The sequence below is a fragment of the Emys orbicularis genome, chromosome 23 (genome assembly GCF_028017835.1).
Source record: "Emys orbicularis isolate rEmyOrb1 chromosome 23, rEmyOrb1.hap1, whole genome shotgun sequence".
In the NCBI taxonomy this organism is placed as follows: domain Eukaryota; kingdom Metazoa; phylum Chordata; order Testudines; family Emydidae; genus Emys; species Emys orbicularis.
Genome location: NC_088705.1, coordinates 16745558 through 16770086, shown reverse-complemented (window position 1 = coordinate 16770086; position 24529 = coordinate 16745558). Strand labels below are relative to the sequence as shown.

General features: G+C 42.7%; 1 protein-coding gene across 1 annotated transcript in view; it reads right to left on the bottom strand.

Moving 5' to 3' along the window:
* The window catches only part of HIVEP3 (HIVEP zinc finger 3), a 90002-nt gene that overhangs the window by 23396 nt on the left and 42077 nt on the right, over window positions 1–24529 (bottom strand). Inside the window, exon 3 of the mRNA XM_065421749.1 lies at window positions 6103–6278. Coding sequence (XP_065277821.1) covers window positions 6103–6278 — 176 coding nt within the window. The remainder of the gene's footprint in view (window positions 1–6102; window positions 6279–24529) is intronic.

The following is a 24529-nucleotide window of genomic DNA, read 5'->3' as shown; positions in this document are numbered from 1 at the left end:
AAATCAACAGGTGATTGCCTGAGTAATGAGTAAGTAAAAGCTGAGAAAGAACCGCAGGAGGAGGGATTCATAGCTATTTGGTGCCCAGCCAAGCACTGGCTACTAACTGAATCAACTTACCATGGCTTCCTTGGAAAGACCGAAAAAATAAATATGAAGGCGTGGGCATGAGAGAGAGAGTAATAGAGAAAGATATTTATATTGGATAGTATAACGATTACACTGAAAATTAGGCAGGTAAGTTGTCCGCAGTGAGGAGTTTTCTCAAGAGTATTCTTAGGTTGGAAATAAATTGGCCAGCTCCAAATAAAATAATGAACCACTGAAAACGTTGAAGCAGCAAAATCTTGCTAAATCTGAGTCTGACAGAGCAATCCCAACACAGAGATATTCTGCACATGTGCTTTCAGAAATGCCTAATTGTCATTGTATATTCTTAGCTCTTGTGCTGTTATAGGGTCTTATTTAGGACCTAAAGCAGCTTAAGTGCTTGTGCTGCCTTAAGACAGAACACTTGTGCCTCCTTAAATCCTTAAAGCAGTTTAGAGGGGTTGGAAGCCATTTCTTCTTTAAAATCCATCAGGGAAATTAAATTCAGTAAACTTCATTAATGCCCCAGTCAGGTTGCAGAATTAAAACAAAAAGTAGGTAATGGAAAAGTTAAGAGTTCTAGAGCAACTTTCACTTGGTCACACTGCACCTATGTCACATTTTCTCCTTCTTTTGTTAAACGTGCACCATGAAAAATGCTGAGTGTGCAAAGTCAAGGTGCAACTGCGACAGGGATCATAACCACTTCCCCTGGACTTTACATTATTTTAACATTACTGAAGAGAGTGTACAAGGAATATCACAACAACTCTGCTACAGCCAGAAGGACTCCCTTTTTACAGACAAAGAATGAGATCCACCTCTATGCAGAGGATCATCAATAAGCAATAAGTATACCACCTAAACCCCATGTAAGCCCTCAGAAAAGGACTTTAGTGGCACTTATGTGATGAATTGGCCTTGATCTAGTCTCTGCACAGAGATGAATTTCACTCACTTGGAATACAAGAAAAGGAACAGTCTATTTTATACCACTGTATCTAGACAAGAATTTCATTAAAAAAAAACATTGTTATTATTAAAAAAACGAACGAGGAGTACTTGTGGCATTTTAGAGACTAACAAATTGTACATATTCATAGCTTTTCAGGCCAGAAGGGACCATTGGATTATCTAGACTGGCCTTGTATATAACACAGGCTATAGAATTTCATCCAGTTACTCCTGCACTGAGCCCAATAACTTGTTTTTGACTAAAGCATATGTTCCAGGGAGGCATTCAGTCTTGATCTGAAGACTTCAAGAGATGGAGAATCCATCACTTGCCTGGGTAGCTTGTTCCAATGGTTAAATACCCTTACGGTTAAAAACATGTGCCTTGTCTCTAATTTGAATGTATCTGGCTTTAACTTCCAGACATTATTTCTTGTTCTGCTATTCTCCTTAATACCAGTGTTTTCTCCCCATTTCTCAGTCTACACAACAGTCTCTCACTGATGACATGCTACTGAAATTCATTCATGGACTGTCGGGATATTTTCTGATTTCCAGTGCCATTGACACATCCAATTGCACTAGAAAATATAGAGACATTTCCTGAAGATTCTCTTTATCTTCCCACCAACGGAACTTGGTGCATTACTGCGGGGGGAAGAGGGGTAGGTGCTGCAACGAGGGTGCTGGGGGTGCTGCTGCACCTCTGGCTTGAAGTAGTAATAACGACCCAAATACATGGTTTCCGCCTTCAGTACCCCCACCCTAAAAATTGTTTCAGCCCCACTGGTATTGAAGGGTTGCCTGAGAACATTCTGAAATGGCTCAGTCACTTTCTAAACTTTTTTCCAAATGTTTAGAAAATGTCTCAGCACATAAAGGCGTTATGACATCTTTTAAATCTATATATCTATTATAATACCAGTTAATTCTTCCTGAGCTTTTAGCCAGCAATAATAAACTGTACAACCATAAATTGCATTTAATTTTTTTTTGCATTTAATATATTAATATGTTCAATAACTTCAATAACTGTCACACTCTGATTTAAGGAATTGCAGTCTAATGAATTAAAGGAATAATATGTCTCAGGACATGAAGTAGTCTGGTGTCTGGAAACTGTGACTGGACTAGACTATCAAATTAATATCTTCCATCAACAGGTCCGTTACCTGAGCATATTTTACTTTAATAGAAATTTCTTTGTCCCTTGTAACCACCATAAAAGTAGGCAAATGTAGTGGCATGGACCACAGTAAGTTGTTCAATGTGGTTTATTCAGACAGTTTAGGAAGCTCAGCCAATCAGAATGTGAGAGGCTAGTGTGATTGGTGAACAAGAGCAAAAAATGGGCATGGAATGGAATTCTATCTGTACTGGGCAAAAATAAAAGATCCAACACTAATCTATGGCCTAGAAAAGGTCAAAAGGTGAACAAGGGGGCAGTTTCTAGCCTAACAAAGATGCGGTTTTGATACAGGTGACAAGAAGAAAACAGTTGTAGCTCCCCCATCCTCCAAATCCATCAGGAAACCAGTAGTCAGAGGAAAAGGCTTTACCTCACCCTCCCAAGACAGACAATCATTTGAGAGCAATTTCTTCTCATCGGCTGCCTGGCAAGAAGCCTGTTAACCTCCACAAAGGCCCTGGCAATGCTTTTATTTGGGGATTGTTAATACAGTGATACTAACTGCCCATAAGACTGTAGGTAAAGGCACCATATTAAAAGGCACACATTTAAACCTGATCCAGAAGTTTGGCTTTCTGAAATAAACCTTTACAGTCCATATTTTCAAACAAAATGTTTCCATGAATTAAAAAATAAAACCTCCAAGATTATTTTCTTAAACTAATAAACATTTCTCTGAAGGTTGCAACATTGTGGTATTTTATAGGAGCTACCCCGCCACCAGTAGCCCCATCACATTGCGACCAGGCCCTCCAGTCAGATGCAGTTTACGATCACACCCAGAACCAACCTTCAGAGTAAGGTGACTATAGGGTGCGTTTCAAAACCCTAGCCCCCACTGCCCTGTGGGTATTCCTTGGTTGGAGTAAGACTAAGGGACATCACCCTGACAGAAACGCACCCTCACTGAGGCGTTAGGCAGTCAGCAGCAGCTCTAAGCTGTTGTTCTCTGGCAGAAGCTACAACCATTGAGGCACTGAATGTCTGGACTCGGTCTGGCCTTCGGACTCTGTCTCAATGTTCTAAAGGGGGATGGTAGATCTAGGGCAGCCTCCACTACTCCATATTCTTGCCTAGGCGTACATGTTGAAGGTCTTGGTGTGTTTATCAGGCACCTGATTAGATCTCATACGTGTATACCAGGATCCAGTTTGGATCGATGATTGCCAAAAAAACATTTCCCTGCAGCTTTTGCCACCCAAATATTACAGCATTGTCCACACTGAAAGAAATGCAAAAGGTAAACAAATGTGATAAATAGTGAAAAGCATATTAAGAAATGTTCCACTCTGAATAATTGCTACTAATTTCTGTAACACAAATAAAGCTTTTTTTTTTTTAAATAGGATTTTTAGCAAGCCAGTGATCCTTATAAAAATAAGTAAACTTGAAATGCTTTCAGCCTACTTGAATGTTTAGAGCATTGGATCATGCTGAGAAGACCTACAATAGCTGAATTGAAGACAGCTCTATAGATACCCCTCTTGTGTTTTATACTGAAGGTTAAAAGTACACCTAGAGAACTGGTTTTTAAAAGGGCTTCTACTCAACCTGCATTTTTGCAGGTGCACCCAGGTAGCTTGCACTCTGCAATTAATTGCAGTTACAAAACCACACCAAAGAACAGAGAGGTTATTTGTGAAATCAGGACCCAAATGCACTCAGTTTAGAAGTATTAAAGATGAGCTTTGTAACCACCAGTCCTGGAAACTCCCTCTGGGATCTGAGAGTCAAGCTGGGTACTTTGTGCCTTGGACTTGTCACCAGTCACAAAGCTTCCTCAAATGGAGTTTAGCCAATGATCATGTTGCTGGTCCATGTTCAGGCTCTCCTGTAATTGTGTTGAATCCTGCATGTCTGCATCAGTAAAGCAAGCAGCTGTGACTCAGAGATGCATAGGGAGCAGTTATACTGAGTAAAAAGATGTCCATTTTACATACCCAGCTTTCTCACTCTAACCCCACTTCCAGCAAGGAATCAATTTTCAAGCAATTTTGAGGTTATCAACACAAACTACATTTCACAAGCCTGCAGATCCACAAGAGTTCTGACCACTCCAATTTATGATCTATGCATTCATGTAACTGAAGGGAGATACAATAGTTTTGCCTTTAAACCCTAGCATTTGTTTTCCTCCATGCTGACTTCCTCCCTCTCAATGGTTTCTTGCTGAAGCTGAAGAGGTTTTTTTGAAGGGGGAAAGACCTTTTAGGCGACAGCCCCTTTCCAAAAGGCTACTGTCATAATGTATACTGAAGGCTTCTATGTTTCAGGATGGCATAGTTGTGGGAAGAGAAAGCAGCTGGAGAGATGGTAAGAACAATGGTTTGCTTCCAGCATACCAAAGAAAAGCCTGACAGAAATTAAGTAGGAGGCAAGAAAGGAAAGCAGCTAAAGAGACTTCTCCCATCTCCAGGGAAAACCTCAGAGGAGAGGAACAAAGCAAGAGGAAAAGAGAAAGAAGGCAATGAATAAGTAGAAAAAGAAAGGAGAAATGAGTCTGAAGATAAACCTAGGAGCTCCAGGGGCATGGGGAAAGCAGGAACTTAGATCTGCTATGTGCATTGAAAGGAGAATTTAGGTTCAAATTCATTATTTCCCCAGTGCTGCCACATTTCCAGTGATTACCAACCTACTATCTTCAGCTGAGTGGACAAGCAAAGCCACCAGCACTGGGTATTGTCCACTCAGTCTATTTCAATATTTGAGGACTTGATGAATCAAGTGCCCCCTGGAGCAGAGAGCCCATTTGCATAATCAGTTAACTGTGCTTGATTGTGTCCCAAACATTGCTTGGTTGACCAAGTGTGGGGATTTCTTAGAAGTGTGGTCCAGCTTTCTGGGTTATTTACAATGTGATTATACAGTTATTTACAATGGCTTTGAAAGGTCACTGATTGTTCTCTCATGCCACAATTAAAGAAACAGAACCCATGCAAAATTTACAATCTCTTTCAGAAGAGGTGGCTATGGGTAAAATGTTCAAAAGCACTTAAATGATACAAGTGCCTACAACCCATTGGCATTTCATGGTATTTAAGCACCTAAGTCACTTAGGCCCATTGAGAATTTTACTCTGTGTGCTTGCATTGCTTCCAGTCACATGGTGAAGCTGTTGAGCTAGGGATTTTTACACATCTGGCGGAACATTCCTGTGCTGTCACTTTCCCAGAGCACACATGATGGATTACAGTTGATCGTGTGAATTAAGACATCGATGGGTGTGTTTGCTGGGGAAGGTTAGCGATGGGTGTGTTAGGGGCGGGAAATGTTGCAAATCCTCATGTGCATCAATAGCAAGCTTCCTGTTAGAAAGCATGATCTTCTGGGAAGAACTGATTTGAGATGATGCATATTCTGCTGCAGCCACATGCAAGGGGGACAGAGGATAATACACAGCACAAATATTGTCTTTGAGAGCACTAGCATGAAGAGCCACCCAGAGATTATCAACCAAGTGAGGAGACTGTGTTTGAACCCCAAATCGGAGGTGTTTCCCTACACAGCCAGATGCTGTTCAATTAAATCATTTGCAATGGTCGCCAGTCACTATTGGAACCTGCTTCAGGACCTTTTTCTTTAGAAACACAGACTGGATCATAGCACAGCTGCTTTGCTGCCGGTGAACTCTTCAGTGAGGCTATTGCTTTCTGCAGGGACTCAGCAGGATGCATTCGAGCATAACACAGCATTGTTCAGTTCATACAATTTCAGCCAATTACAGATTTCTCTTGCCACCGCCCCACCAAATCCTAGGGTTTTCCAGAATCAAGGAAGGCCCTTCCTTCCCTGTTACTAGTGTCCCCACGTAGGTTTGATCAGTAAGTCAATACACTAAGAAGAGGAGCTAGGAGCTGACTGTCTCTTACCTTTGGTTTTAAATGCAAAGTTACAGTACTTGCAGACGTATGGCCTGACGTCTGTGTGCGTGCGAATGTGTTTCTTCAGCATGCTGGGTTTCTTGCAGCGAATTCCACATTCCTCACATACATACTTCCCTCTTCCGCGGCCTCGCACATACACATACTCTTCGTTTGATTTGTACCTATGAGCAACAGGTGTCATGATAAAAAAAAAAAGATTCCCACCTCAAAAGAAGTAATAACTTTCCTAAATTAATTCAGCACGTTATTGACACCAGAGGTGAAAGGCTGAATTGGCAATTTACCCAGAGTCACCAGCTATGAATAATTAGGCTAAACACAAAATATGTTCCAGCTCTTAAGCCCATTTGAGTCAAACGCCTCTCCCTCTGGAATAAGGTTTAATAATCTACAGCTGCCCTTCCCTCATGTCCATTGAGGCAATTAGCAAAATATCTGATAGAGCTACAGGGTGATCTGAACTTCCTAGTGCCCTCCCCACTCTCAAACCCAGGCAAACTGGGGGAGTTGACCATAATCCAATTATTTGCCTCACAATCTATCTCATCTTCCCGAAAACTGTGAGCTGTATCGCTGTCAGCCGCTTCTTCAGACATATCCAAAAATATGCATGACTTGCTACTATACCATCTAAAATAGCTTCTCTTCGATGATCACCTATATCCCAGATAAACCACAGTTAAATTTTCAAAGGGATAACTTTAAAATCCAACTTGAAAGTTACCAAGGTGCCACTCTGAAACCTGTGGCCCATGCGCAGAATTCTAGCTGGGATTTGGGGACAAAACTTATCCAAAATATATCAGAGACAAGAAAAATCGAATTCTGTAACACATTGTGCTAGCACAGAAAATTAGGCTTCAAGGCCCCAGGTTCCTTCCCCACTGGCTCAGAGTGAGGAACAATGTTTGCCTGAAGTATTAGATTGTAGATCCTTCCTTCTTATTATAAAGTCATGTACCTTCAGTCCACCCATTAGCACAATGGGACAGTTATTGTGAGGTGGGTATGAGTAATATTTGTGAGAGTCACAGAAGTCACCTGCCTCTTGCAGTTCAGCAAATGGAAGACGAGCAGAGAAACATCAAATTGATCTCATCAGATAAATACAATAATAATAGACCAAGATTTTAAAAGTGACTAGTGATTTTGGCTGCCTCAATTTTTGGGTGTCCCATTGAGGCACCTTGAAAAGGTCTGATTTTCAGAAAACGCAGAGCATCCACTCTCTGAAAACCAGGGCTCCTTAAAGAGTCTCAAGTGGGGAACCCACAGATTGAATCACCCCAAACCACTACTCACTTTTTAATATCTTGGTCAACAAAGACTAACGTCAAAACTACAAAGGGGAAAATGTCATCAGCATTGAAGAGGAATGGAGCAGGAATGGCAGCATGGAGCTACTTTGTCACGAGTAGCTTGGGTGCTTAGATAAATGAAGGTGTGATTAACCTTACAAAATATTTGTACTATAGAAACCCAGAGGAATTCAGAGCTGAGTACTGAAGCGGTCTGACAATGTTGGTTCAGTGGCTAGGGTGCTATCTTTGAAATCACGAGACCTAGGTTTAATTCCCTGCACTGCTATAGACTTCCTGTGAGATCTTGGATAAATCACGTAGTCTTTCCTGACTCAGTTTTTCACCTGTAAAATGGGGATAACAATACTTCCCTACCTCATAGGAGTGTTCTGAACATAAATATGTTTAAAAGATAGTGAGATGCTCAGATACATCAATGAGTGGCCATAGAAGTAATTTAGGGCTTGTCTACATGGGGAGGTTCAGGAAAATTAATCCAAATTAACTAAAGGTGTGACCTTAGAAGTGGATCAGCTAAACCACATCAAATGCCTGTGTGAATGCTGTTATTCAGAATTAAAGTGGCCTTAATTTGGTTTAGTTTAATTCACTTTAAAATTAACCAAATTAAGGCCACTTTAATTCTGAATGAATGTGTTCACACAATGCAGTTTAACTAATCCACTTCGAATTCACACCTTTATTTAATTTGAATTAACTTTCCTCGATGTCCCCATGTAGACAAGCACTTAGGGACAGGTTTACACTAAAAAGTTAGGTTGACTGAGCTATGTCGCTCAGGGAATGTGAAAAATCACACCTCTAAGACACATAGTAAAGCCAATATAACCCTCCATGTACACAGCACCAGGGTGACAGAAGAATTCTTCTCTCAATCCAGCTACCGCCTGTTGTAGAAGTGGATTAACTACAGTGAAAGGAGAACCCCCTCCTGTTGCCGTTGTGAATATCTATGCTGAAGCGCTACAACGGTGTAACTGCAGCTCTGCAGCTGTGTTGCTGTAGCAATTTCAGTGTAGACACAGCCTTAGGTAGATCCAGGGAACAAAAACAGAGGAAGCCAGAGAAAAAATGGGTGTCCACAGAAAATCCAGTCTAGCCTCGAATATTGAGAATACCAGTACTCCCAGGCACAGTCATCTAAAAGTTACCAGTAAAAAAATGGTAAGCAGTGACGTTTCTTAACATAAAGCAGAATTTCTTTTCAGGTCACGACAGAGTAATTCTGTCCGTCCTGCATCCTTTCTCCTTAGAAGGAGCTGTGCAGTACACTGAAACATTGTCAAACACATGGTTTCATGATAATCGATGATCTCCTTTTTTTTTTTACAGGAAGTGGGGAAGATTGGGGATACTTGGAAATGTCACGGTTGCTTATTCAAAACAGGGCTGAGGAGGAGTTGCCATCTGACATGCTTTGAAATAGCAGCACCTTATGAACATGTACCGATATTCTCACTACCTCCCTGTGACACAGGCACATAACGTGCCACTACATCTTTACAGATTCTTTGATAAGCAATGAATGATATCATGATATTAGAGGTCTATTTGAGATACCGCTGGCATAAGGACTACTGGGGTAATGCCATCTACTTACAAAGGCAACGCTGAAGATATTAGGGCAATCAGTATACTTTAGCTATTTTGCGAGGGGTACCGAGCATTGGCCTATGTGAAGCCAGTATCTGGAGAGTATCTACTAATTTTGGGTGCCCAGCATACCTAAGTGTCTCCAGTTAGATACCTAAAACTAACAAAATGCTGAGACAGCGAGGGTCCGTCGCGCCAAATGTCAATGGCCAAATTGTACGACTTTATTTCAGACATCTAAAAGCTGCACAGGATTATTACTGACCTGGTGCAGTCATAATTAATCCCGGATGACCATGTGAACACTGCCTGTCTGTGGCTGGGCAATGTCTCCTCCTGACCTCAAGTCTGATCTTCAGAGCTTCAGGTGAGGGGACTTTATCTGTGAAGGGGACTACATGACCAAAAAGTGCCAGCCAGCGATGACTGATGACGACTTCAATCCTCTCAAGACCAGTTCTCAATAAAATCAAACCATCTTATGCCCAGTAGTCGCTGCTGACAATGCATATGAAATGTCTCCAGCCTCCTGTTTAAGCAACGTCCATGTTTCAGATCCGTATAAGAGGTTTGATAAATCTGTACTTTTACATAACCCCAAACTAAGGCATCCAAAAGCAATAGACAAAGCTGTCCAATGGCTCTTGTTCATTCACTCAGTGATTCAGTGGAAGAGCTGGGAGTCCGGATTCCCCGTCCCCTGCTTTAACCATTTTCCATGCTCCCTCCTGCTATTCAATTCTTTTTGTCATTATTCTGTGTAATATTGTGTAATAATCATATTGCCATTTCAAAAACAAAATTGCTCCTTTATCAGCCATGTACTTGTGCTATCCTTAATCACGCTCTCACATAGAGCTGTTTGAGTAACTCCTTTGTGTCCATGCATCTGACGAAGTGGGCATTCACCCACGAAAGCTTATGCTCCAATACATCTGTTAGTCTTAAAGCTGCCACAGGACTCTCTGTTCCTTTGTGTCCAGCAGCCCCTTTGTTAGCCTCGTGAATGATATCAGTGGCTGACTTCTCCTGGACAAAGTGACACACAATTTGATCTGAAATTAGACATTGCAGCTTATCTGACACTCACTGAGGCTGAGTCCGCCTAGAAGGAAGGGCTTCCTGTCCCGCTCATTTAGTACGTCTTGACGGGGGCCAGAGAAACAGAGAACCCTAAACAAAACCAAAACCAACCAATCCAAATGAAGTGTGCCATAAAAGCGGAGATGGCTGCTGAAAATGCCCTGTAACTGCTAGCGAGAGAGTGACATGTTTGTGGCGGTAATTACCACACTAGGAGGCTACTGCTGCCTTTCTTTGTGGGTCTATGTTCACATAATTTGCATCAGACAGACAAATCAATGACAGGCCACTTCACTTAAGGGTTTACCCTCAACAAGGGACCTTCCTGCTCCGTAGCATTTACTGTAACCAGACTCCTCCACTACTCACAGTTTAAGTTTGTGTCAGCAAGTTTGTGCTTCTTTTCCAGAGCGCTTTGGAACTCATAATCCTACAGTAAGCAACTGAAATCTCCGATGGTGCCATGGTTTCCACACCATGTTGAAAGGGTTTGAAACCTGTGAGGCTAAATGACCATTGTTTGGTCAGTCTAAGCTTGGAAAGGGCCCCTTTAAAGCAACAAAATGAAAGATGAAGGATGAGCTTATTATTGCATTTTAGAAAGTAACCCTTGCTTGAGAAACATGCACATGTTAGACTTCACGTGGCTACTACAGATATGATTCCGAACACAGGAATTGCCATAGCTGGGACACCTAGGCCAGTATCCTTTCAGCAGTAGTGGCAAGTGCCAGACTCATAGATTTTAACACCAGAAGGACCATTAAGACCATCTCCTCTGACCTCCAGCATAACACAGGCCCGAGATGTTTCAAGGAAGGCTGCTAGAAACCCTGCAATGGGCAGTTATGGGACAATCTGTTCGCAGAGAAAGTTTCCTCCTAACGCTCTTGGAGATTGGTTGCTACCTTAAAGCATGAGGATTTATATCCCTGTTGCAATTCTTGTTTAATTTGTAATATTTACTATTATAGCTCTGGATGTGTTTGTTAGCCATATAAATGTGTAATTCCTTTTTTAATACTGCTAAGCTTTTTGGTCTTCATGATGTTTTGTGGCAATGAGTTCCACAGATTAATTGTGCACTGGGTGAAATAGTATTTCCTTTATCAGTTTTGAATTTGTTGCCTTTCATTTTGTTTGTTTTTTGAATATTACTGTAGACTGAGCAGAGATCATCACTGAGTTGCCCACAATGATGCTCAGGTAACCCAGTAAGGTGAATGAGTAGTTCAAATTATTGCCTCCAATATGCACTACTTAGCATTTATCAGCACTACATTCCACCTGTCATCATGCTGCCCATTAACCTGACTTTTGCTCCTCTGAAGTTGCTCACAGTTTTCTCCGGTCTTGACTAACCTGTTTAATGTTGTGCCATCTGCAAATTTTGCCTCCTGATTAACCCCATTTCCAGATCTTTAATAAATGCATTGCTAAGTATTATTATAGTACAAAACATTAAGAAATATATTTCATGGCATTTCCAGACAGCTGTCAACTAGGAGTTCAAATCAGTTCATAACCAAGTAAGCCTCACTATCTCCTTTTATAATCCCAGTTTTACAAGGTGGGAAATTGGGCACAGCAAGTCAGTGGCTGAGCTGCGTATGGGAACTTGGACTCCTGACTCACAGTTCCCTCCTATAATATTGAAATATGTGTGTTGTAGACACTACTCCCTGATCTCCAATCAAACCTCAAGGGGCAAATATCTCAGATGAACAGGACTGAAGTCAGACAAATTGGACCTAGCCCAAAAAGAAAGTCTATTATAAATGTATTATTACAAATTTTCACTGGGTCCTGAATCAAGCACTAGCCACTGAAAAAGCATGCAACACCAAAACAATCCCATCATCCCATCTGGGCCACTCACCAGCAAACCTCAAGTCCATCTGTAAAGTGGGAACAGTATTTCCTTTCGCCCACCCTTTTCCTGTCTTGTCTATTTAGACTGTAAGCTCTTTGGGGCAGGAATTGTCTTCTATTATGTGTTAATATAGCGCCAAGAACAACTGGAGCCTGATTGCAGTTAGGCCCTCTAACGATCACAAGGCTGGTTTTAGCTAAGGGGATTCCCACAGGGATTGAGGGAAATTAAATTTCCCCACAGGTTGTGTCACAGACATTAGTGCAGCTTCAATGTTCAGGAGCGTCTGCAAAAATTGTATGCACACACACACATTATGGGGGTGGGGGTGGGGGAGGCTGGTGTATCCACTGAATTCCATGCTCCTACCCCTAGCCACAGCACACTGCACTGCTATCACTGTATCTGGGGCTCTCTGTAGAAGCAAAGGACAGGGAAGGATTTGCCCTTTAATTTGATGTCAGACAGGGTTACAACATTAAAAATACAGCTTGCTCTCTGGTGATCAGGTTCCTTATACGTTTCAGTCCCATCTGCCCACCAAGACAGAATGGAGAGATGGCAAGACGGGCGCACATGTATCTGCAGACCACATAAAATCGGACAGGTCTAATTTTAGACCTTGCTGCCCTTGATGGTGCCTCTTCTGCACAAATGACAATGTAATCACTTGGAAAAACAACACACGTCTCTCAATTCTGCAGTGGCCGTTCTATGAGCTTTTTATGTACTGAGAATACATAGAACTGCATTCTCAAAGTCTATGTAACTTCATCTTCCTTTGGTAACATATAACAGGTGCTGGTCTCTGGCGTTATTCAGTGCTTAATTCATTCCAAATACAGGGTTTGGTTTATCTATTTAAAGGGGGTAGCCTGGACTGGGAGACAGAGTACGCGACTGGGAGTCAGGAGACCTGGGTTAAAATTAGATCCATTCGGTTGCAAATATGGGCTCTGAAGGGAAGTGGTGGAAGCACCACAGCTCAGGATATTTAAGATAGACAAGTCAAGACACTAGTGAATATCCAACAGGGAACAATTATGCATTGAGCGAGTAGATGGACTGGATGATATAAAAGGTCTCTGCCATCTCTAACTTCTATGATTCCATGAAATGAAACATAGCTGCAAACTGCAGTAGATTAAGATGGTCTGACCATATCTTCAGATGAATTTACTTTCTACTTCAGCTGCCATGGGTCAGGTTTTACACTATTAACTGCTACTAACAGGGCATTTAGAGATACGGTTAGTACTGGCTAGGCTAAATATGCCATCACAAGTGTTGCTCAGACTTTGAGGCTCAGCTCCCTGGGGGGGAACTCTAACCTTTTTCAGGACAGGTACTAGCCAGCTCAGGAGAAATAAAAAAGAGAAGGGTTTATTGTGTTCCCTTGGTAGATAGTTCTGTAGTTGCTAAGGCCCAAGTGAAAACAATCTATTGGACACTGAATATTTCATTGATGATCCTGCTTTAGCTGAGTCCTGTTAGAAAACAACTATGAGATCATTAAACATAGCTGCTGCCTTTGACCAGAGTGGCCCATATGGGTGCACCTCACCCCCCAAAAACACAATTGCCAGGAAGATAAACCCATTTTAGACCATGTAGCCTCACTTGGAGAGGCTTAAAGAATGGCCTGTATCTTAGGAGAAGTCATCCCAGAACCCCTGTGTTGGCAGAGAAAAGAATCTTTATGACTAGCAAACTGGCGTTTATTGAAAGCTAATTTATTTGATTTCCACTTGGGCCTCTTGATCAAGCTTCCCTGACCATCCCTCCCCACCCTGACTGCTTGATCAGGCCCAGGGCTGGCTCTGGCTTTTTTGCCGCCCCAGGCAAAAAAGCCTCCCACCGCCCCCCGCCTCGGCGGGGAGCGCGGCAGGGGAGGGCGGCGAGCCCGCCGCGGCTCCGCTGGCGGCCGGAGCGCCGGGAGGAGGGCGGAGAGCCCGGCCGGGGCCCCGCTCTCCCCGACCGGCTGGAGTGCCGGGAGGAGGGCGGAGAGCCCGCCGCGGCTCCGCTCTCCCCGGCGGCCAGAGCGCCGGGGGGAGGGTGGAGAGCCCGGCCAGGGCTCCACTCTCCCCAGCGGCCAGAGCGCCGGGGGGAGGGCGGCGAGCCCGCCGCGGCTCCGCTCTCGGGCCAGAGCGCCGCGCCGCCCCCCTCCAGGTGCCGCCCCAAGCACATGCTTGGTGGGCTGGTGCCTGGAGCCGGCCCTGATCAGGCCTTACTGTTGTTTCAGACACCTGGTAAAAAGTGAAGACACAGAGGGAGGGGGGAAAAAGCTATTCCCCAGGTTTTGCAGCAGAATTCTAACTGGGATGACATCACCACACAGGGTTACCTGTGACGGTCTGACACCGTCATATAAAAGACGAGGTCCTGCTGACCTCACCCGTGAGTCATGCCACAGAAGCAGTAGGATTACTTCATCGAGTGAGGCATGCAGGACTGGGCCCTGTCTTCATTCATTACTGAACATGCTGTTAGCACATTAAAGATGTCAACGGCTATTTACATATGGCAATGATGGTTATTGCTATATCTGATACTACGCCATCCATGAAGATGTCAGGCCAAGCCCAGGAAAGAAAACCTTTCCACATGCATACAACTGCTTTTGAGGCCCTTAACCCTCTAAAACATTTCTCATGCAAACAACTAAGACTGGAGAGAAAGACACAGTATAATCACTAGTGCTATTAGTATTAATTTCACAACATTATTTAGGAGCTTCTCAGCTAATGGCCCTTAGCAAACAGTATTGTTTTCTATGCGTTGCTATCTTTTTGATGCATTGACATTTCACATTAATTTGCTATTCATGACAGGGGAAAGCATGTAAATACATTTTAAAAGAAGATCCTGTCCTTATATTAGGCTGCCACAATAAATATTACACTGGCACTGTTTGAAAGCATTAAAAAGTAATAGCAGGATAGTACTAACAAATGGAAACAACAATGACAGCTACCCAGCTAAAGACACAGTTATTAGTATTTAAAATCAGCTAATAGTGACTAATCAATGTATGCTCAGAGATTTGAAGATGTTAAGTGCTATATACGTGCCAGATATTATTATTTCTACACTCAGTGATATTAATTGTAGATTGCATTTTCATCCTGAAGGCTCCCAAAGCACTCTACAGAGGAATTGCTTTATTCACCATTGAAATGCAGCCACCTCTAAGGTTGAAGGTAATCGCTGTTTAATAGGGCAGAACAACTCTATGCAACAATTTAGGAGGAGAAGTGTACTGAAAGCAGGGAAATATTAGAATTTCTGTAGAATCCTTGACTTCTGGGCCTCCTCTATGCTTCCATGTAATGGGATTCTCATTAATTAGTCAGCAGCATTGTTAGCCAGTCACACTGCTCCTGACATAGTGAAAACACATGAAGTCATTTCTGCCAGTTTAGAAACTGGCATTAGTTGACAATTATGGTTGCTGACGGACTAATAGCTCCCATTAAACAGAATTCGCTCTAGATTTCTCATCTTTGTTGTCTACTGCAGCGGTTCTTAAACTGGGGTCTATGGACCCCTGGGGATCCGCGAGGGTAATTCAGGGGGTTCATGAGCATGCCTGGGGCCACTGGACCCACTGGTCAACTCCTTCTCCTCCCTCCCAGCACCTTCTGCACGCCGCAGAACAGCTGTTCAGTGGCATGCAGGAGGTGCTGAGAGGGAGGGGGAGGAGTAGGGAGGGGGCGTGCTTGGGGGAGGGGCGGAAAGAGGAGGGTCAGGGGTGGGAAGAGGTGGGGCGGGGGTGAGGCCTTGGGGGAAGGAGTGGAGTGGGGGTGGGGCCTAGGGCTGAGTGGTGGTTGAGCACCCCCGAGGAAAATTACAAGCTGGCTTCGGGGTCCACAAAATTTTTAAAATCAAAATGGGGTCCTTGGGTTGCTAAAGTTTGAGAACAGCTGGTCTACCATATTGCAACCTGTAAACCATGAGTTTGAAAATCTCTAAAGACAACTTTAAAAAGAAATGTAAGCAGCTCATTTTCTCTTGGGCTTGAGCAGAGTAGAAAGGGTAGGAGTTTGAGGGCACTGCAAAGAAACTGCTGTGGAAGATGGCTGTGAGATAAGGAAAAGCTACTGCCTGCAGTTTACAATAGCCTTGATTTGTGTCCCACAGGCAGATCACCTGCAGTAATGTCCCTCCTTTCTTTGGATGTGAAACGGCAGGCGGATGAGAGCATCACTACACTGCAGTCTACATGGTCACAGACTCCTTCAGCTGCTGTCAGAATGACGCTGGCACCGCTGACTGGCTGAGTGGGTGTAGGCCAGAACTGATACTAGCAGTGGTTAGGACATTGTTCTAAAAGCAGATTAATGCTTGCCCAGCACGCCAGCAAAAATAAACAAATTAGAGATGACACTAGCTGCGGCTGTGTTTGCTTCAAAAAGCCACAGCAGCAGCTTGAGCCAGTGAGCAATGTGATAGGGCACCAAAACCAGTGTGATTTGGGGGTGTATGCACCAAAACCGGTGTGATTTGGGGGTGTATGCACCAAACCGGTGTGATTTGGGGGTGTATGCACCAAACCGGTGTGATTTGGGGGTGTATGCACCAAGACACCACATCCAGGAGCAGGTAGTCTCTCTCGGTCTAATCACACCTGCGATTCTGTGTTTAGCTCTTTGCACTTCATGGCCAGAACAACGTAGACAAACTGGAGGAAGTTCAGAGAAAAATATTTATTGGGGGTAGTGGGGACTGAGCGGTGAGGAAAGATTAACACAACTAGATCTGCTTAGCATGGCTCAATGCCAGCAAGATGAGTGGGCAGATGTTAACTGTCTCAAAATATTTCATGGATGCTAACGATGGAGAGAAGTTATTTGGGGAGGGGGGGCTTTGAAATTATGGGGTGAAACTACGAAAGGGAAAATTTAGGCTGAATAACAGCTAAAACTCCGGGCAGTGACAGCTACTTGGTGTGTTCTACACAGTTTTTGTACTGATTTAAGTAGTCCAGCCCTTAGTGTGGGCACAGTCACAATGGTATAAAGGTGCCTTAAACAGGTATAGCTCATTCCTGTACATTTATGGAAATAAGCTTTACTAGTAGAAGCACCTTCATGCCAGTCTAGCTGCATCCACATTAGGGGCTTGTACCACGTATCGATACTGGTTTCAAACTGAAAAGTGTATAAAGAAGCCCTTAGGCAGGGTCTGCACTGGAAATATTTGCCAGTAGAGTAACGTTGGTTGGGGAGTGATTTTTTTGCAACGTTTCTACACCAGCAAAAGCCCTAGTGTAGATGAAGTTATAATGGCATAAAAGTGCTTTTGCAAGTATCGCTTATTTCACTTGGGGAACTAGTATAAGCGATACTGGCAATAGATGCAGTATAAGCCACATCAACACTAGGAAGGTTCACTGGTAGCTATACCATTATACTACATTTTTGAGAGTAGGCCAGGCCTTAGAATTTTAAGTAATCTCTCCAGAAAAGGTAGTGACGCCCCACTGCCTAAGTTAATATGAGCCGGAGTGGACAAACCACTAGCAAACAGACTATAGGGCAGTTTCCCAAATGGGACAGCAGGAATGGACTAGATTTACCTTACAGTTCTTTTCCACCTCTGACTATTATGCTTCAGTGAACATTCCTTGATCCTCAGTGTAATTCTGGCACCTGACCCTTTTGTGATGCTTGCTATAGCTGTTTTGTTTGCTGTTATTACTACATCACTGACAGACCCTCAAATAGCCTATGACTCAATAAGTTGCTCCTTCCCATGTCTGGGATATGCAGGAAAAAGAAACAGATAAAGCTGAAATGCTGTTTGGGAAACCTTCATGGGCATTTGAAAGAGGACAAGAGGTTACGCTGCTACCCTATTAGCCCTGGACAAGAGAGGTTCCCATGAATAATATCAGTCATAAGAATCTTTTCCACTTATACTCTATCCAAAGATCTCAAAGCACTTAATAAACAGCAATGGGATTGCCCAGATTCTCCCCTGACGACACCCAATGCAACTCCATTAAAAGCAATGACCTTCAAGTCAGGGCATAATGTTACTCAGTGAATCTGGCTTCAGAGTCCAGGGTGAGGTAGGTTCTATTATCTTCATTTTACAGACTGGGAAACTGGAACACAGAAAGTGATTTGCCCAACGTCTCACAGCGAGTCAGTGGCAGTGCCTGAAAGAGAACCCAGGAGTCCTGACTCCCAGTCTGCTACCTTGACCACAAAACTATCCAACACTAACGGACGGCACAGCAAGCAAAGTCTAAGATAAAGATATTTTCCTTCTATAAGGTGAACTGTCCATCCTAGGGACCGCATCTTGGGGACATATTTCAGCAGAGGTACCAGGTCTGGTCTCTGTCACCACTGATGTCATTTAATTGTCATCACAAGCAACGCAGTCCAGTTCAGCATAGCTTCAGTGGCACTACGCCAATTTACACCAGATGAGGATCTGGCCCTATGGTATAAAAACTTCCTCAGAGCTCAAACCACACTGCAAACCTGACATTATACTCACTACAAGGCAGCTCCAGCTTCAGTCTCCTACACAGAGCACGCTGCAGCTGAGAAGGACTGAATATTGCTTTTGTGTACAGGTTAAACAGTCTCCCTCTGGACCTCCTTTCAGTTAAACACCACTGCAAGAGCAGAGAAGTACTACAGTACTACTTTGTCCCACTATTGTCTTTTGTTCTCTTTTTGGAGAAACAGTCTATCCCTATGTCCAAAAGACGATATACAGAAATGCAACAACTACTGCAGAATACACGTGATCTGAACACCGACGCAACCCAAGTTGGCACTGAGGTCTATAAATAATAACAAGGAAAATGATGTAATTTGGAGATCCTAGAGTGACACACAGACACCACTGCTTCCCCTGCCCTCCCAATACACTCCTTTACTTTGAGGATTCATTGTACTAAATGGATGCTGCACAAAAGCTAGCTGAGGATTTAACTTTATTTCCTGGCACCAATAAGCTGACTTGGGTCAGTGTTACAAAAGTATGATAGTGTCAGTATCCACTGATTCCAGGAGTGCTGTTACAGCTTCACCTTTCCTTTTTGAAAAATCAAACACAAATAAAATAAAATATTAGACAAAAATAACCACCACAAACTAGCACAACCAACTGATAAACTGTACATAGAGACAGTCTAGGATGGAGGCCAGGACAGGTGGGGTGACATCCCCCACCCACAAGAGATGAGATGATCCTCAGTATCTGACCCTCAGTGGCTTTTGACTGACAAGGAAAACCATTTGATACTTCCTGTCTTGAAAACAGTTCCTTCTGCAGTAGGTTCTTCAGCTGCTGAGATTGATCCACTGTCTGGAGCTTGTGGATGTCTCCATTCAGGAGGCTTTTATTCCTCCTATAGGGTTGAATGTCATGGGATAGCACTTCTGTTTGATGGCCTTATTCAAATCTTCTGGATCTGTACCAATCCTTAGCATGTTTGGTTGTATTATAGTAACCATGCTGTTAGCCCACTCATTCAGGTTCTGAATTCTCTCAATAACATCTAATTTTATCATTCACGTTTTGATTTCTCTTTCTGTGCTAATGGCATTTTACGTGTGCCTGTAGTTTGGGAGACACTCTGAGTCAATATTAATGTGATGTACCATATCCTGACTGAATCCCAGTCCATTAAACACCACATCAAATTCTTTCAGAAAATGTTTTGGATCCTGGTCAATTACAAGTTGTGCACCCATTTGGTCATCTGCAGACTGCTCTTCCATTCAAGCATACACGGGACTTCCTGTTTTGCTATTTCATACTCTACTGAATGTCATCTGTCACATAATCTCGTATGTGTCTACTATATAAAACAACCTTACGTTTCTACATTAACATCTTCTGCCACTAATCCTCCAACTATGCTTGCTGTGATTACATGATAAATAGCTCCAGTGTCTTTTGAAATTCACTTTTTTTCATTTTATTTCCAGTCTCACAATCTCATAGACTCATAGACTTTAAGGTCAGAAGGAACCATTATGATCATCTAGTCTGACCTCCTGCACCATGCAGGTCACAGAATCTCACCCACCCACTCCTGTAACAAACCCCTAACCTATGCCTGAGTTATTGAAGTCCTCAAATCATGGTTTAAAGACCTCAAGGTGCAGAGAATCTTCCAGCAAGTGACCTGTGCCCCACGCTGCAGAGGAAGGCGAAAAACCTCCAGGGCCTCTGCCAATCTGCCCTGGAGGAAAATTCCTTCCCGACCCCAAATATGGTGATCAATTAAACCCTGAGCATGTGGGCAAGACTCACCAGCCAGCACCCAGGAAAGAATTCCCTGTAGTAACTCAGATCCCACCCCATCTAACATCCCATCACAGACCATTGGGCATATTTACAATCTGTTGTAGAACCCTGTGTTTCTGTATCACTGTCATAGTTTGGACCATGATCTTAAGGTCCATGACTGTGTTTGGTTTTGTATTTCTTTGCTATTTGTGCCAAGAGCAATACACTTTTGCTAAATGGTTGCTTTTACTGCATACACAACACTAAACCCTTTGTGTTGAACATCCTCATGTTATAATGATCTCCACATTTATTTCAAACAAATATTGTCTCTGCTGTTTATTGACTCTTGGGTTCAGTCTTTACACACTCCTAATTAGTTCTTTCACTGCTTGCTAATGTTTTCATTTGGGAAGCAAAATTTTCACTAGCCCTTAAAAAATTCATTGTTCTTCATAGATTCCAACAGATCATTGTGATCATTTACTTTGACCTCCTGTATAGTACAGACTATAGAACTTCCCCCAAATAGTTCCTGGAACAGAACTTTCAGAATAACATCCACCACGATCCACGGTAAATTGTTACAATGATTAATTACTCTCACAGTTGACTCTTTCACCAACAGAAGTTGGTCCAATAAAAGATATTCCCTCACCCACCTTGTCTCTCTAATATCCTTGGACCAACACAGCTATAACAAAACTGTAAGCAAAAATGTATGCCTTCCTTCCAGTTTGAAGTTATCTAACTTCAACTTCCAGCCATTGGATTGTGTTATACCTTTCTCTGCTAGACTGAAAAGCCCATTATTAAATATCTGTTCCCATGTAGGTACTTATAGACTGTAATCAAGTCACCCCTTAACCTTCTTTTTGTTAAGCTAAACAGACTGAGCTCCTGGAGTTTATCACTACAAGGCAGGTTTTCTAACACTTGAATCATTCTCATGGCTCCTCTCTGAACCCTCTCCAATTTATCATCATCCTTTGTGAATTGTGGGCTCCACAACTGTACACAGTATTCCAGCAGCAGCCACCGCAGTGCCAAATACAGAAATCGAATAATTGCACTACTCTTACTCAAGATTCCCCGTTTATGCATCCCAGGATCGCATGTGCTCTTTTGGCCACAGCATCACACTGGGAGCTCATGTTCAGCTGATTCTCCACCATGACCCCCAAGTCTTTTTCAGAGTCACTGGATAGAGTCCCATACCCTGTAACTATGGCCGACATTCTTTGTTCCCACATGTACACATTTACCTTTAGACATCTTAAAATGCATATTGTTTGCTTGCGTCAAGTTTACCAGGTGATCTAGAAGATCACTGTGAATCAGTGACCTGCCCTCTTCATTATTTACCACTCCTGCAATTTTTATGTCATCTGCAAACTTTATCAGTGATTTTATGTTTTCTTCCAGTTAATTAATAAGATGTTAAATAGCATAGAGCCAAGAACCATTTCCTGTGGGACCCCACTGGAAACTGACCCGCTAGATGACAAATCCCTATTTACAGTTACATTTTGAGACCTATCAGTTAGCTAGTTTATGATCCATTTAACGTGTGCCATGTTAATTTTATATCATTCTAGTTTTTTAATCAAAATACTGTGTTGCACTAAGTCAAATACCTTACAGAAGTCTAAGTAGATTATGTCAACACTAAAAAGCAACAGAGGGTCCTGTGGCACCTTTAAGACTACTTCTGTTAGTCTTAAAGGTGCCACAGGACCCTCTGTTGCTTTTTACAGATTCAGACTAACACGGCTACCCCTCTGATACTATGTCAACACTATTACTTTTACCATCAAACTTGTAACCTTGTGAAAGTGAAGTTAATTTCTCATAGTAACCTTGCTTTGAGATAGTTATTTCTTACATGGGTATCACACACAATCCAGTTACCTAGCGTGAATCAAGGTTCTAAAAGTTTAATGTTTCTTTCATGGGACAACATCAGTAACCATTGACTCCAGAGGCTGCTGTCATAGTAATGTATGCTATAGTCCAGCACCACACCTGATACACAGCTTCCTGTGCTTCAACTCACTACAAATAAATCAATCTTAGATCAGGCCTGGTAAGTGAATTTCACTTCTGTGAAAAAAGTCAAGGTTTCTGGGGAAAAAATTGTCCTGAATCAGGACAAAAAAGCCAAATCTCTACAATTTTTGCAAATCTGAAATTTCACAAAATTTCATTTCAGAAACATCAAACAATCCCTCTGCAGGAACCTTTCAGTATTTCTGAAACTAAATATACTCCCCTGCCTCCCAGGAGGTTGACCGGTGGGCAGCTGAGCTGGCAGGAAAAACGTTTCCAGTTTCCTTCGAAAGATTTGTCAAATGTGACACATTTCTGTGGAACGCACTGCATTCGATGATTCTGACGAAAACATTCCCTTGGAAAATTTCCCACCTGCTCTCTCATATTCTTCACGTTTACAATCTACACTTCAATAGATGACACAAATGGCTCTTCAGGTACAAAGAAAAGATGAGCAAAACAGCTACAATGTGAACAGAGATTAAGTAAATGAAATAAAGATGCCTAATAATATTAAGAACCATTAAGTCAACAGAGCCAAATAATTTAACCTCTGCTGATTCCCAAATGCATGTAATACTTAGAAACTCCTATGGTGCTTTTCAGCCATAGATCTCAAAGCACTTTACAAAGCTAAGGAAGCAGCACCTTCTGTCAGATGAAGGCACTGAGACATGGAGAGTGGAAATTACTTGCCCAAAATTACACTGAATCACTGGCAGAATTGGAAATAAAATCCAGGAGTCTTGACTCCAAGTTCTGTGCTCTATTTACAAGCCTTAATATATATAACATATAAAAATACCATGTTAGAATAACTTTATTTAGGTTGCAAATTCAAGCATTCAAAGGTTAGGAAATGCTAGATTTAAGGTTGCCTGTGCAACCTTAATTTTCATCTGCTTGATTTTGCATTCTAAATAATGTCCTTTCACCATACTTTTTGTATGCAATTTCCTAAGCTTTTTTTTTTAAAGAAAAAGGGTAAAAACAAATTCCCTTATGCCCAACTGTAACGACCCCCCTAAATCATACACCATCAGCAACGGGTGAACGCTGAACCTTCAGCACTGCAGCCAGAGCTACAGCTTCTGCTACTTGCGCTACAGAACTACTTTAACTGGCTGAAGGAGAAGCTATTTATTCCCATAGGCCCCAACTCAGAGCCGCCTGCTGCTGCTTGGATGCAGTTTGTAGCTGGCCTGTTAGAACGTTCGTGTTTAGTTATTGTTTTGGCAAGGTGCCCAAATTTCACCGAGCAATGGAATTGAGAGAAGAAAAATGGTGATTTTCAGAAGTTCGTATTTCAGCAAAACCTCCATGTCATTTCATGGGACAAAGAAAAGGCACTTTTCCAACCCCCGGGCTTTCCCTTTGCAAACTTCAAAGGCCTGCTGCAAACAATGGAGGTGTAAGAATTTCTCAGAAAAAGGTTGCAAGAATCCTTTATAATGGAAAGTATTAGGCAACTGAAACCAGCTCCACCCACAATATTAAGCAACAGGGTTGGAATGGTGTTCCTAGCCTGCGTTTGCCAGAAGCTGGGATCGGGTGACGGGATGGATCACTTGATGATAACCTGTCTGTTCATTCACTTTGGGGCACCTGCCATTGGCCACTGTCAGAGGACAGGATACTGGGCTTGATGGACGTTTGGTCTGACCCAGTATGGCCGTTCTTAGGGTTAATGATAATTTTGTTGCCATACAAATGTCCGTAGGTGAAATACGAGGAAATTGACACCCCCCACAGAAATTAGACACAATAAATGCTGCAAACCAACCCCCTTCCACTGGTGAATCAGTCTGCTTTGTCAGGTCTGTCTTCCTCTCCCAGCCTCCTGAACTCTGGTCCTTCTTCCCAACCACATAAGCTTTGAAAGGCTGTGCGTGTAGGGAGGGGGTTAGCATGATCTCCAAACCCCTCACTCCTGCCTCCCAATCAGAAATTAATTTCAGAATGACATCGGCAGAACCCAGGAAGACAAGAGCATTGTCTGATGAAAAGAATGCTTCCCTTTCCCTTTGTCCACCTCCTCCCTAGGGATTATTATCTGACTGAGATGATTACCCTTTGGGGAAATACAGGCCACTTTCTCTCCCTTTTTAGTCTGGATTAAAGTGGGTTGTTTAGCCCAGCTGATTATGTAGGTGTGTGGGTTTGGGAGGAAGATGACATTCACTAGATGTTTTTTGGCACGCCGCTAAGCCAGTGATTTCCAGCCATATGT